General features: G+C 31.8%; 1 protein-coding gene across 7 annotated transcripts in view; it reads left to right on the top strand.

The window, feature by feature from the left end:
* CCDC91 (coiled-coil domain containing 91) overlaps positions 1–15,040 on the top strand; it is a 326,862-nt gene that overhangs the window by 232,257 nt on the left and 79,565 nt on the right. For all 7 annotated transcript variants that reach the window (XM_074325866.1, XM_074325865.1, XM_019737205.2 and 4 more), the window contains 3 exons: positions 6,774–6,866; positions 6,952–7,020; positions 10,227–10,403. In XM_074325866.1, coding sequence (XP_074181967.1) covers positions 6,774–6,866; positions 6,952–7,020; positions 10,227–10,403 — 339 coding nt within the window. The remainder of the gene's footprint in view (positions 1–6,773; positions 6,867–6,951; positions 7,021–10,226; positions 10,404–15,040) is intronic.

Genomic DNA, 15,040 nt, shown 5'->3' with positions numbered 1-15,040 from the left:
TTTGTATTATAGGCAGTCCCCTGCCTTTGTACTTGACACATTTTTAAAAATATGCTAACACTAATTAATAAACTTACATAATATAAGTGTTTTCATTTCCTAGACAGCTAAAAATTATGACATCAGTAATAGTACCTTACCTTTGTAGATAAATCTTTCAATTATGTTATTTCAGTATTATAGACCTTAGGTAGACTGCCTTAGTTCAGTGAGTATACAATTAAGGCTGACAATTCATTCCTTTCAACAAGTTCAGTGATTTCCATCTTAGAGACTATTATAATTGAATTCATTTTATGAAACCTATGTCTCCTATCACTTGTAATCAACACATTCCTTTTTTCTTTTTCATATATATATATATATATATATATATATATATATATATATACACACACACACACACTTAAAGACCGTATATACATATATATGGACAAAACTGTATTTGCAACAGAGAAAACACAATATAAACGGTGAAAGCTATGCTCCTGAAACTGATTTCTTTTCTGGAGAATCCTCACCCTGCAATAAATTACAATATTTCTTTGTCAACTGATTTTAGAAAAATGTCTGAATCTAACTGGCATAAGAATATTACTGCGCATAGTTTGAAAGTGGAATTTATAAAATTGACAAGTATGAACAATGGAGAGCTGTCTACATAGTATTTCTGATGATAAATTCTTATGAGTAGGAAGCAGAGCAGTAACATTTTTATGACAATTAAGAATAGCATCAAATTGTTTCCTGAAAAGTACTACATCCATTATGATACGCTTTTGGAGAAGTGTGCATAAATCTGTTCCTTTTTTCTTGCTTGCTAAAGGGATTATCTTATATACATGGATCATTTATTTCAAATGCCCACTTGAAGACTATTTATTATGTTGAAATAAAATTACTGTGCTGTGCTTAGGCAAACAGAGGGGATAACAGAAATAAAGTGAGTGCATTTTCAAAAGCTATTTCATTTGAAAATGATTGAAACAGAAATATTCCTCAGCTTAAATTCAGAATTGTGACATATCTTTGGCATTTAATAAAATGTACACTATACAAATAAAGAAATGTCATTATGGAAATATAAATGAGCCCTGCCTTTTTTATAAAGCTGATGTGTATCCGAATTTTTGCTTCATTCCTTTATATCCTCCCTTAAGTCAAAGGCCTGTTTAAAAAGGGTGAATAACTTACTTGTTTATATTTTTTCATACCTATTGAAAATATATCTATTTGGGTGAAGTAAATCCAGTATACTTATATTATAGTTTTATTCACTTTAAGAAGTTTATTGATATTATTGGGCTTGTGGTAACTGCTTTAAGTAGATTTAATCTCATAGTTTATCTTTTTTATGTTTTCTTTCCAAACAATATTGAATATATTGGCCCATAAATGGGTGAAATGTCTGCGACTCACTTTATATTGTTTATTAAATTTGTTTAGTGTATTTCAAATCATGTTAAATGGAGGCATATATAAGCATGTACTTTAAGAATATCCTACCAGATCAGTTGATCTTATTCAATATTTATGCTTTATAGACAGTGTAAAAATATCTTTGTTGAGTTTGATCTTCAGAATATATACCAAATACATACACACACACACATAAAATAATGTGAAGATTGTGGACCTTGGTAACTAGATAACTATATACCTGAACATGAGCTTCCGTGATTGCTCAGCCTTAAATTTAATATATTAAAATCATGCATGTGTGATTGTGATTAAATCTGTTTACAATATCTCTTGTGACTCACATTCCAGGAAAGAAGAGTTTTTTTTTTCTTGTTTTTTTATTTTTATTTTTATTATTATTTTTTTATGGGAATCAAGTAGAAACCACAGAACCTCTATATTTATATTTGAGTCTGCATCAAACATTTTTCACTTGGAAGAATTCCTTCCAAAGTGCAGGAAAAGCATAACCTATTTTGAGTGCCTTTGATTTTAGGCTTAATTTCAAAAGACTGTCCTAGACACCCTTGCATTAAACATCTGTTCTGTAAGATGAATAGAACTCTATAGTAATGCATTTATTTCTTCAATTTGCTAAAAAAAAAAAAAAAAAAAAAAAAAAAACCCTGAAATTTTAACATAATTTTAAGAACCAGTCAGTAGAATATTTTGGATAAGTAAATGTAGCAAACTCCTCACTGTACTTGGATGAGATACACTTGTATAGATTTCAATTAATTTTCATAATGACTTAAAATGCTGTTTAAGTGTATGTCTTGCAAAATCTGTAGAAAGTCTCTTTGTTTAGAAATTATAAATATTTGAGAAAAAGTCTTATGATTGAATGTTGCCACTGGTTCAGTTTCAGGTCCTATGTAACAAAAGCTGGTCAGAAATCCCCACTTTGGAGTGATCAGTTAGTAAGGTACAAAGAATGTATTAACCATCCTTTTTACCATCGAAAACCACGGGAGCCATTTCCAGGTGCTGGACCTTTTGGACAATTAAGGAATTCTGTATTGAGGCAGAAGGGAGAAGTAATATAGGCAATCTCCGCATGTGTTTAATCCTTTGTGTTCTTTAGAGTGAAAAAGGCTGAAAACTTTTGGGCCGAGCTCTCTCTTGATACTTTGTGATTTCTAGCTTATTGTGATTAATAACTAAAATAACCTCTGTCCCAGAGAGGCAAGACATCCCTGCTTCTGGAAGAATCTTAGACAATGAGCAAACCTTATATCTAGCACACTTTCTACTAGAAACGCTTATAAAGGCTTCAAGAAGAGCCTAATCATTTTCCTTTTTGTCCAGATAATACTAGTAACAGTTGAAAGGAGTAGTAGTCATAGTATCAGAAGTAGAAGTAGCATTTGTAAAGATGGTCGACATGCTTAGTTTTTAGAGAAATGCAAATAAAAACCACAATGAGGTATCATTTTACAACTACTAAAATGACAATTTTTTAAAAAATGCACAAAGTGACAGATATTGTAGAGGACATGAGAGATTGGAACTCTTGTACATTGCTGGTGAGAATGTCAAATGGTACAGCAGCTATAGAAAATAGTTTGGTGGTTCTTCAAAAGGTTAAACAGAATTATTATATGACCCAGTAGTTCTATTCCTAGGTGTATACACACACACACACACACACACACACACACACACACACACACGTACACAGATTTCCCTACCAGAATTTTTGTGTCTGGTAATTTAATATAAATGGACAGAAAAAGATTATCAAGCATTGGAGAAACATTTCAAATGAGAAAATTACTGACTCAAGCAATAAAAAGGAACTTTGAAGAAACAGATAATGAAGTAGAAGAACCTTTGCCTTCCCTCCCGCCCCCAAAAAAAGCAAAAATCTATAACCAATAAATTCAAAAAGAGAACAGAATATATTTGACCCTTGAACAACATGGGTTTGAACTGCATGGGTCCACTTATACGTGATTTTTTTTCAATAAACATATAGTTGACACTCTGTATCCCCAGGTTTCACATCCATAGATTCAACCAGCCAAGGATCAAAAACAGTATTTTCCCTCTGCGGTTCGGAATCCGCAGATGCAGAGGGCCAACGAATGGCATACATTGTTCTATGCCATTTTATATAAGGGACTTGAGCATCCTTGGATTTTGGTATCCTTGTGGAGTACAGGAACCAATCCCCCACAGATACCCAGGGATAGCATAGGGTATTATTCAAATCATATCTATATATATGGGAAAATCAAAAGTTATACGTGGATTTTTGACTGCATAAGGGTTGCTGTCCCTAACCCTTATGTTGTTCAAGGGTCAACTGTAACCACAAGAAAAATTCCCATTTTGGAAAGGGGAGGAGGATGAAATAGACAGCAGTGATTGGTCCATAGCAGATACCAAATATTGCTGGGCAAGAATTCTGTTCCAGCAGTGGAACAATTTCCTTGGTTAGTTGCCCTTCCAGTACGTGTGATTCTATTCTCGAGGATAATCTCTCTTTGTCCACTGTCCTTTCTTTCTGGAGTACAGTTTGAGAGTATGTATCAAAATATAAAACATGTTTAATCTTCAACCTGCTAATACCACTTCCAGGAATTTTTAATGAGGCTACAATTCTACAAGTTCACAAAGATACATGCACAAAAATCGAGATTTTTTAAAGGTGAAATATTGCAAACAACATAAATGTGTGTAGATAGGACAATAATAAAATGTATGATTAATAAAAATAGCATAGTTATATAGAAATAAGTGAGTACCATTGTTGAGTATGAAAAGATTAGAGAACAGTATATAAAAATGTTTATATAAAATGTTTATGTATATCTACATATTTATATACATAGAGAGCTCTCCAGAAGGATGTTTGCCTAAATGCTATCAGTGCTTTTCTTTGGGTAATGGAACTCTGGATGATTTTCACTTTTTAAAAATTTTTCACAGTAAGCATATGTGACTTTTACAAAAACAGTATATTTTACTGAACTATATGTGGTTTTTGACTAGCTACTTGTGGATTATTCACTTGCAAATTAACTGTGTTTAATTTTAAGACTTAAACTTTTTGCATACCGTTCAGCATCATTCTAAATTATCTCTCCTAATATCAGTTGATATTTGTCCAGGAAATTATATTACACTAAAAAGAACAATTTTAATATTACTCTGAAACGAACAAAATCAGAAGAATCAATTAGTCAAATTCTTTAAAGCCAACTAGAGGCCTTACCTGACACAGTACTACTTGTATTAAGTAGCTTTAGTTACTAGGTAATAACTTGGTAACAGTGGGACTGCTTTTAGGTGTTGGGTAATTTTTACTGCTAATAATGTATACAGATATGATTATTGCTGAAATCATTTATTAGCGACCTGACAAGATACTTAGCCTCTCTAAGTCTCCAATCAATATTGATTGACTTAGCAGTTGTGAGGGTTTAACATGGTACAACTACGTGTACAGCACTTTTAACAGTACTTGAAACCTTAAAAGTACTCAAAAAATGTTAGCTCTTATCATCTGTCTGTCTATGAAAAGTCAGTAGCCTAATTATGTTTTCTCAAGTAGATCAATGGTTTTTTTTACATAGGGTATATTTTATGTAGGATTCTTCTTTCAAATGGTAATTCTGGGTTTATTCCTGTGCAATAAAGCTCAAGAATATTCTTCTCTGATAGTGTATTATCAGAATTAAGAAATGACATTCAGGAATGAATGTTCTAAACATTGTATTGTCATTTTAGCTTACGTACCCTCTTTGACTGGTTCTTGGTTGGACCACTGGAGAAACTTGGCCTACTAGTAACTACTTAATGATTTCCATTAGTCTGATTTATAAACAAAACATTAATTTTAAGGAGAAATCATTTTCAAAATTATTAATGACTCTGCAAGTTTATTCTGTAGTTTAATTCCAATAAATTTTATTCTATTTTTGTTGTTTACCTCCACTTCAAAGCCTAAATTGGATGTTTTTGGTCTCATATGAGAATTATATTTATCATTTTTAAGTCTAATTATTTGCCTGATATTACATCTTTACATATTTTCTCATGTTTTTAAAATAAGATCAGGTGTAGTTTTTGATTCTATGAAATTCTTTGTTTATCTAAATTTCCATAGAATACAAAAATAAAGTCTAAGTTATTATTATATATCATATGCTAAATCTACTGATTTGTTGGTCAACTGCTTTTCACAAATTCATATGGTACCAATAATTTCTCATAATCCTGTCTTGATTTGTATCAGTTTGGGTTTGTTTTTAAAGAAAAACCACATCTTTCTTGTGATTTCCCTTATTTTCTTGAAAAATAAAGATAAAATTAAAATTAAAACCAGGAATAATGGATTATCTTCATGAGACATGACTATTTGGTCACTTACTCTAAATATAGACTGCCTCCCTAAAAAAAAAAAATGTTTTAAATCAGAACTTTCAGACATAGATATGTTTTTAAATATTGGGTATCAGAGTAAGTTTATATGTAAAGGAAGTTTATATATAAAAGGCAATATAAATCTGAGAAAAATATCTTATTTGCACTTAGTAACTGAATGAGAAATCTATATGAGTAGGAATATGCATTTCTTTTTAGTTATGTTTCCCTATAAAAATGCTGTTCCAGAGCAAGTATCTGGCTCTTGTATATTGAAGATTTTGAAGCTACCAAAGTCAAATTTTCTTAGAAAACTGTCCAAAATCCACTGTCTAGTTTGTGATAACTGGCTGATGGTTCTGTGTGTTTCTTCACTAGCACATTGGAATTAAAGTAAATACGTGAACTCCGTATGCTTTAACATTAGCTATCACATAATATTCCTTTGACTGTTTTCATAGATTCATTTTTTGAATCTGTAGTAAAATCTTGGTGTGAGAACAGTAATAAATCTTTCCATTTCTGTAAAAGGGTTTTATTAGAAACACAAATAATTTGTTAAGCTAGTTCAAGCAGTTATTATCTGATTACTCTCTTATAAGCTAATAATTATTTTAGTGAGTAATTTTTTTAAACATAATTTTAGGAAATGAATTTATCAATTTCTGATTCATTTTCCAATTTGGAAAAGTTGTTCTTAAGTTAGATCTTATGTCATGTACTCTGTTGAGTTTGAGGCTAAAAACTATATATGGGTCCATTGGAGAAAGGTGAATTGAGTGTTTTTTTGGCTCCTAAGCCTTCATTTTAGCAAACTTTCCATTGTTTCCTCTAGTAACTAACTACTTCAGTATTTTGGGCAAATGAATCCACCAACTTCTTCTTGTTGATAGATTGTAGGTCTCAGAATGTAATCATAATCCATTTATCTTTCCTTGTAGCATCAGAGACTCCTTGAAATGCTAGATACAGAGAAGGAACTGTTAAAAGAAAAAATAAAGGAAGCTTTGATTCAGCAATCTCAAGAACAGAAGGTAATACTTTAAGTTTGCTCAAAGTGTGGAAAGAATGTGTTCTGTTACCTCAGATAATACATTAAGTGTCTGTCATCATTTACAGGAAATATTGGAAAAATGTTTGGAGGAAGAAACACAAAGAAGTAAAGAGGCATTATTGTCTGCTGCAAAGGTAGTTCCATCTGAAAAGTTTATGCTATAGTTTAATTCCAGTAATTTTTATTATGTCATGTTTATTATGTTTACCCCCCACCTCAAAGCCTAAATTGAATATTTTTGGTCTCATATGAGAATTGTATTTATCACCTTATAGTGTAATTATTTGCCTGGTATAAACCCATCTGTAATAATGGGTTTCTTTATAAGTAAGTAGAATTAAAAAATTGAGTTCATTAATGGTACAACCAATCTACCTTTGTAAAATATTTCATTCCAAAACAATAAAAAAGGAATGTTTTTCTTTCTTATTTTTCCTTTTAAACTTAGGATACTACTGTTCGTATTCTTGTTAAATTCACATTACACAAGATTACGTGTTGAAATGCTTATGTTTAGATTAGTAATTGTTAAAAAGAATATATATATATATACACACACACACATATATATATATATATATATATATATATATATATACACACACACACACATATATAGACATTAATATCCACTTGGTATTTGATAGATATCATATAAGTAATACGTGTATATGTTTGTGCATATATGCATGTGTATGTGTGTGTATATGTGTATGTGCATATATTTATTTATCAAGATATGTGCTTTTTAAAGCTAACTTTGAAATAGCTCATCTGAGTAGTCAGTCATAGATTTTAAATATATATACCAACAGACAACATATATAATAGTAACTTTTGAGGTACAGATTTCAATTTGAATTTAGTAAACAAATATTGAAAATCTCATATGTGCAAGTAACTGCTGGTGTGGAAGTTCAAAGATGACTATGATTTTGTCTTTTTCTTAAAGAACTTAGTCAGGTAAAAAAAATATTATATACCAATAATGCAAGGAGGAATGCATGAAAATATTATGAGTGTATAGATAGTATTTGCATGTTATAAGAGTCTTTAACAATAAATTACTTTTGAAGTGAGCCTTTAAGGATGGCTTGCATTCTGAATTATGACTTTGAATTTTATTCCATAGTTAAGGTAGACACATTGAAATTTTTTAGTGTACGTGTGACATAATGGTAATTGACATTGACTTTTGGAAATTGGAGGCAACAAAGGCTAGAGGCAGAGAAAGAATTAATAGATTGCATCAGAAGTCTGGGTAAGAGATAGGGAGTGGCAGAAATACAGTCGTAGTGGTAACTTGGAAAAGAAATAAATGGGCAAATTCTAGAAATACTTAGGAGATGGAATCAACATATATGTTTGGTCTGGATGATGTAGGAGGTGGCCAGGTTGTGAACTCTCAAAGTATTGATTCAACAAGGACGTAGAAACTAATACTATTTCTGTGGTATAGAGTTTGATGTGCAAGTGATATATGCAGGTGATAAAGTCAAGTAGACAACTAAATCCACCTGGCATTTACAGCTCAGGAGAAAGGAATGCCCTGAAGATAACTAATACGGGTTTTTTTGTTTTTCATTTTTTCCCCCAGCAGATAGATAGTAGTGGTAGCCGTAGAAACTACTGTTATGTGTAATCACCTCACAGGAGAGTGTAGAGTAATAGGTGGTCCAAGGTCTGAGCTCTGAAAGAACTCTAAAATTTAAAATATTTAAAATCCAGAGAAAGGAAGAAATTATAAAGAACTGAAACAGCTCAGCCAGATTGGTAAGAGAAATAAAAGCTACATGCTGTCATAAAACCAAGAAAAGAGACAGCTTCAAGAAAGCAGAAATAGCTATGTAGAATGTTTCTTTGAGGTCAAGAAAAATGAGGATGAAAACAACAAAAAATGTCACTTGGATTAAAGAACATGGAAGATGTTGGTGAGCATAGTAAAAGTAGTTTCAGAGAAGAATGGTAGAGTAAAATAAGAGTTCAGAAAATGGTAACTGTCAACTTCAATAACTTTCGTCAAATTGGTCGTGAACTAGAAGCCATAGAAAACGTGGTAACTCTTGGGATGAAATGTGGGAGGTCTGTGGACTTTACTGCGTACCAAAGTACAGTGGTTTTCTTGAGGAAAATTCTTATGCAGTTGTTTTTAGTTGCAACTGAAGTGTAGTCACTTTTTTCATGTAATTCCATTTTACTAAATAGTGAGGGTTATGCAGTCTTTCATATTTGGCAGACATTTTCTCCAAAATAAGTGGAGTGAGCCCAGCCCTTTAAGGAAAAACATGACAGTTTTGTTGCTAATGATAAAATTTGTGCATTAAAGCAAAAATTAGAGTTTTGGAAAATTTGTATCTGCTTTCTAATAGTTAAAACATTGCTGATGAGATTGATGGTAGTATTAACAAATGTGGCTTTTTTGTTATGCTATAATGAAATGCGTCGACATCTAAAGGAGATGCATAATTCTTTGAATCAATGTTTTCCAAATAAAAAATGTTTTAAACTATCATTTGTGGATAAAGGATTAATTCAAGTGCAAAAAAGGACTGTAAGTAACTTAACTACAAAAATTTCATTGACATGGTTTGATTTTCCTTATTGCAACTAAATTTTAATAGCTACCTCTTGTTAAGTTTTGGTGTAGAATCATCAAGAATATCTTCAATGATCACAACTGACTACTAAATACTCCTCTCTTCTTCTCTACCACATATCTGTGTGAGACAGGGCTTATATATATATATATATATTTTTCCAACCAAATAATATCATTACACAGTTAATACAGAAGGCAGATATAGGAATCTATCTTCCATTAAGTCAGATATTGAGAAGGTTTACAAACATTTTTTTTTTTAATTTTAGAAAAATGTTAATTTTCATAAAACATAGTGTTTATTAAAATACAATGTGTTTAATGTTATTAATTATAAATGAATTAATCAATAAATATTTCCATTTTTATCTTGATTTGAATTTCTAATATGGTAAATCTTAATATATATGTATAACCACCATAATCAAAAGATCTTTGAAGTACTAAATAATTTTTAAAAGAGTAAAGAGATCCTAAATTTAACAACTGCTAATTTAAGCTAAGGTTTGGTTTCTTTGAAGTTTAGAAATGCCATGGAAATAAGTAGATTATTTATACAAAAAGAAATAATTGATTTTATTTTACACCGATTATTAAATATGCATAAAAACAACAATGTCAGAACTAAACCCTGTAGAATTAAAGTTTTGTATTTTTTAGGTTAACCCAAGTCTGTTTTATTTAAATAGTTATTGTGCAGTCATCCTTTCAAATATTTTTTCATCATTCTTTGTCTTGAAGCTTGAGAAAGAAGCAATGAAGGATGCAGTTTTAAAAGCCATAGAAGAAGAAAGAAAAAATTTGGAAAAAGCCCATGCTGAAGAAAGGGAGTTATGGAAGACTGAGCATGCAGAAGATCAAGAAAAAGTGTCTCAGGCAATTCAAAAAGTTATAGAAGAACAAAGAAAAATTAGTCAGGTTAGTAAAGTTAACTCTGTCAATTTTTTTGTCCTCATTTTTCTCAAAATGAAGTATCCTTACTATTATTTTATTTTAAAGTCACAAGGGATATATCAGTGTTTGTTTTGCCTTTGGTATTAATATTTTAAACAAATAATTTTTTAACATATATATATTTTTACTTTCTGATACTTATAATTTTACCTTTTTACTCTATTTTTTAAAAAATCAGAATCCAAATTTATGTTTAGTCATAGCAACTACGTTAAGCCTCCTATTTAATATATTTGATTTTTCTTTTCCACAAATGCACACACAATGAATACAAAATGGTATATGTAGGAAACAATTTAATTCAATTTACATATATATATATATATATAATTATAATTCCTATGCTGTCATAAGAGAAATACTTATCAACAAATATGGCCATACAATATAACTTTTGATTACTTCTATGAAGAATTAAGTAATTAAACTTTATTGTTGTAGTTTTTAAAATTGAATTACCATGGATTTGTTTTACTTACATTTAGTCTTTTCTTTATATAGGCAATAAGATACCCAAGTAAATCTTTCCTTAAACGAGTACAAAAAGCAAAAAATAACATTCATAGAAGTCTTTCCTTTTCCATGATCAAAGTGTTACATTACTACCATTGTTCACTTATTCATTATAAATGTAGCTAAAATGACTATGTTTTAAGAATAAACAACCTTGATTACACATATTTTCTTATGACTCATTCATTAATCTTACTGAAGCCCTAAAAAACTCAATGCTTCTAATATCCATGATACATGTTATGAGTTTTTAAAAGCTATGACTTAAGTTTATTCTTAAGAATACATAGTTGCCCATTCATTATAAAAATTAAACAGACTGTAAGCAGAATTTATGGTATGATAACAGTAATGTAGTAACAGATCTTACCTTTTTTCTTTCTTGCTTTTTTCCATTAGAGTAATGGTTGCTTTCTAATTCTTTTTGTAACCTATTGTTATTATTAACAAATATGTACTAAACACCTATTGTATATAATATGCTTAATTGTCTCTCAGTTCAGTTGATTACTATTCAATGCCAGTAAGGTCAAGATCATTCACTAAGTCCTGATTTGGGAGAGTTTGCTTAAAATGATTTTGTGACCACAGACCACTCCTTGAACCTCACCTAGATGTGGGCTATTCATCACCATTAAATTGGGTAAGATAACATGAGTAAATCAGCACATATTCATCACCCAAACCAAAAAAAAAAAAAAAAAAATGTATCTTAAAGAACACCCTTCCTTGGCAATTTGTCATGCGCATTCTTGTCTATACCGAGCACCACAGTATATGATATACTTTAAAATGTGTTCTTTATAGTTTCAGAGTACTGGGAAGATAATCCAATCATGTCATGAATAAATACATTTTGTTTCTTTCCCGTACAAACGGTTGCGTATTTGGGGGGAGGAAGGAGGGAGGTAGGGAGCTAGAGCGAGCAAGCAAGAAACAGAAAGAGGGAAAGGAAGAAAGGAAAGGAGGAAGGAGGGAGAGAGAGAGAGAGAGAGAGAGAGAGAGAGAGAGAGAGAGAGAGAGAGAGAGGTTTTTAATTGTTTTGTGACTGACAGAGTTTAACAGAGAACAGAGTTTGACAGAGTTTAGCAGAGAGAACAGTGTTGCCAGGTTACTCTCAGGTTTTCAAAATAGAGGTGGTAATATTAAATGTATTTCAGGTCTTATATAGTTCACTGCTTTCATTTCCACCTGATTGTAGTAAAAACTACAACCAAATAACTTTCATTAGCCCCTTAAAGCTTCATAGCCCTATTCTAGAAAATTGACAAATTACTTTTCTTATGAGCCAGATTAAGCTTATATATCTTTCATTTGTTTAGACTAGCAAAATAAGCAAATAAATTGCTATGATCAAACTTACACTTTGGTGTTTCACATTAATAACTGAAAAGACTACTTGCTGTGTTTCAGGGATTGTACTAGTTTCTGGGAATACAGTAGTGAAAAATAAATTCCTGCCTTCTTGTGAAGAAGACAGGAAACTAATATTAAATGTATAATGAAATGTGAAGTAATGATCAGTGTCATGAAGGAAAATGAAGCTGTGTAAGGAGCTAGAGAGCGAAGGAACCAATATATAAACAGGGTAGTCAGGTAAGGACTCTCTAAGGTAGTAGCATTTGAGCTGAGAACTGCATTGAAATGAGGCGTGTACCTTGTGAATAGCTGGGGGAATAGTGTCTCAGGAATGAGGAAAAGCAAGTGCAAAGGTTCTAAGGCAGAAGGATACTTGGTGTAATTAAAATTCTATGGTACTGTAATGGATTTAGCAGACCAGTGGAATTCAATAGAATACAGAAAGAGCCACAAAATTTTTCTTCAGTTTATAAATCAAAAGAAATTACAAATTAGATAAGTTATCTTAGCAAATCAAGGTTTTTAATCTGAGTTCCATAGAAAGGGGCCTAGAAAGTCTTTGAATTTACTGAACTTAGCAAAACTGTATATGTGCAGATTTTTCTGCAGAGATAATCCATAACTTTTCTTAGATTATCAAAAGTTACTTACTAATTGACCAAGAAAAGGTTAAAAATAATTGCAACTTGCTGACCATTTCTTTTGGAACTCTGTATACTAAAATGAATTTCAGATAGATTAAATATTTAAATCTATACATTTAATGTACTGAAAAGAAAGTGGAAAAATATTGATATGCTTTGTGAGGGAGCGTCCAAGCAGGACTTCTGGAATGGCAAACTTAGCACCTCTGCCAATTAGCTTCTCCATAATTGCAGTGCAAATACTAGCAAAGATTGTCAAAAGCAACTTTTTTCAGCACTCTGGATATTACCAAATTCTTCAACAACTCATGGAGTATTTATTCAAGAAAAATAGTTAAATCTCGGTAAGAACAAGCTTTATAGAGTTTCAACTTGCCTCATTTCCAATCCCTTCTCTTCAGCGCTATGGTTGCTCCAAAAACTGGTTGCCTCACAACCGAGGTAGCTGTGAAAAATAGCACTGTACAAGCCACTGGAAGGGGCAGCCCAGGTTTGGAGCTCCACAAAAACCCTACGAAGAATTGTTACTATTTGGCCTGACTGGTAGTTCCCTGGGAAGTCCCCATGGAAAGGGCTTGTCGATATTTGACCTGAATCAGAGCTTGCTCAGTGGGAAAAGCTAGCATGTTTGTCAGAAGAATAAGTGACAATTGTTTAACTTCTCAACTGCTTAGGGCAAAAATACATGTTGGGGCAAACAAAAGGCTGGCCAAAAATTTGAAGGAGCAATCTGGGAAATGTGATTGCCATAGATAAATTTTAAAAGCTCTTGATTTTTTTTTAAATTAAAATTTATTGGGGTGACAGTAGTTAAGTAAAATTACATAGATTTCAACTGTACATTCTGTAATACATCATCTATAGCTCACATTGTATGTTCACCACCCAGAGTCAGTTCTCCTTCCATCACCATATATTTGACCCCGTTTACCCTCATCTACCACCTGCCTCTCCCCCTTACCCTCTGGTAACCACTAAGCTATTGTCTGTGTCTATGAGTTTTTATTTCTGTATTTGTTTGTCTTGTTCCTTTAAAAGCTATGAGTTTTTAAAATATTCCTGGAGTTCTTGAAAGTCACACTGATGCACAAATTTGCACATACACCCAGAAGAGACCGGAGGGGGCTCTAATCTCTCACCTCTGGCTCACTTTGGTTATGTGCAAGCAGAAAGTAGAGTTCTAAACTGTCAGTGTTGAAAGTGCGCCCCAGTACAGAGAGGTCCTTGGCAAACGATAACACTTACTGGCTCAGAGTTTTCAAGGAAATCGCTTTCTAATCATTAGCTGACCACGGGGCTAACCCAGCAAAGGCTTCAGTGGCTACACATTACAAGGAAAATAGACTTTGCAGAATTAGTATAAAAAAATGGCTAAATAAAATTCCCTAAACAAACAAATAGCAACAAGAACAATTATTCTTGGAGGATGGAAGATATCTGATTTCTAGAGTTGCTACATTACATTATTTCAAATGTCAACAAGTTTTTATCAACAACACAAAATTATGAGATATGCAAAGAAACAGGAAGGTATGCTCATACACAAGAAAAACAGGCAATGGAAACTACACTGATCTGGGACTTAATAGACAAAGATTCAATAACAGATTAAAGGCAAATAAGGTATTTGGTGCTTTTAAAACATTTTTATTTTCTTCTATTTGGATTAGCCTCTTTAGTTTTCTAAAGCAAGAGTCTTGATGTTAATTACATAGTACAACAGTATTAGGAGTCTCATCTTGAAGGCAGAATTTGGAATCCCACATTTATTACAACACAAAGGAGAATGAAATACAAATGAGGTGGAAAATACAGTATTTTGAATTATTTGTTAGTTTTAAGTTTTAATGACAATGTTTCTTGGTGAAAAGTGCACATGGTTTAGGCTTCGACTTTGAAAAGGCTTCAGTTAAAGACTTACTTGAGCATGTCTGAATGAAATTGCTGTATGTGGCCATGGTCTTTAAAACCCTCTCTAGTACCTACTAGCTGTTTTTAGGTGTTTTTTTTCACCCTTGGATCCATGAAGGCTGGAACTTGGTATGCCTATCACATACCAAATTCTTTTAGGAACAACATTGATGA

Source organism: Rhinolophus sinicus, linkage group LG02 (assembly GCF_036562045.2).
Source record: "Rhinolophus sinicus isolate RSC01 linkage group LG02, ASM3656204v1, whole genome shotgun sequence".
In the NCBI taxonomy this organism is placed as follows: Eukaryota; Metazoa; Chordata; class Mammalia; order Chiroptera; family Rhinolophidae; genus Rhinolophus; species Rhinolophus sinicus.
Note: the sequence above shows the minus strand (reverse complement) of the source record. Positions and strands in the feature narration are given on the sequence as shown.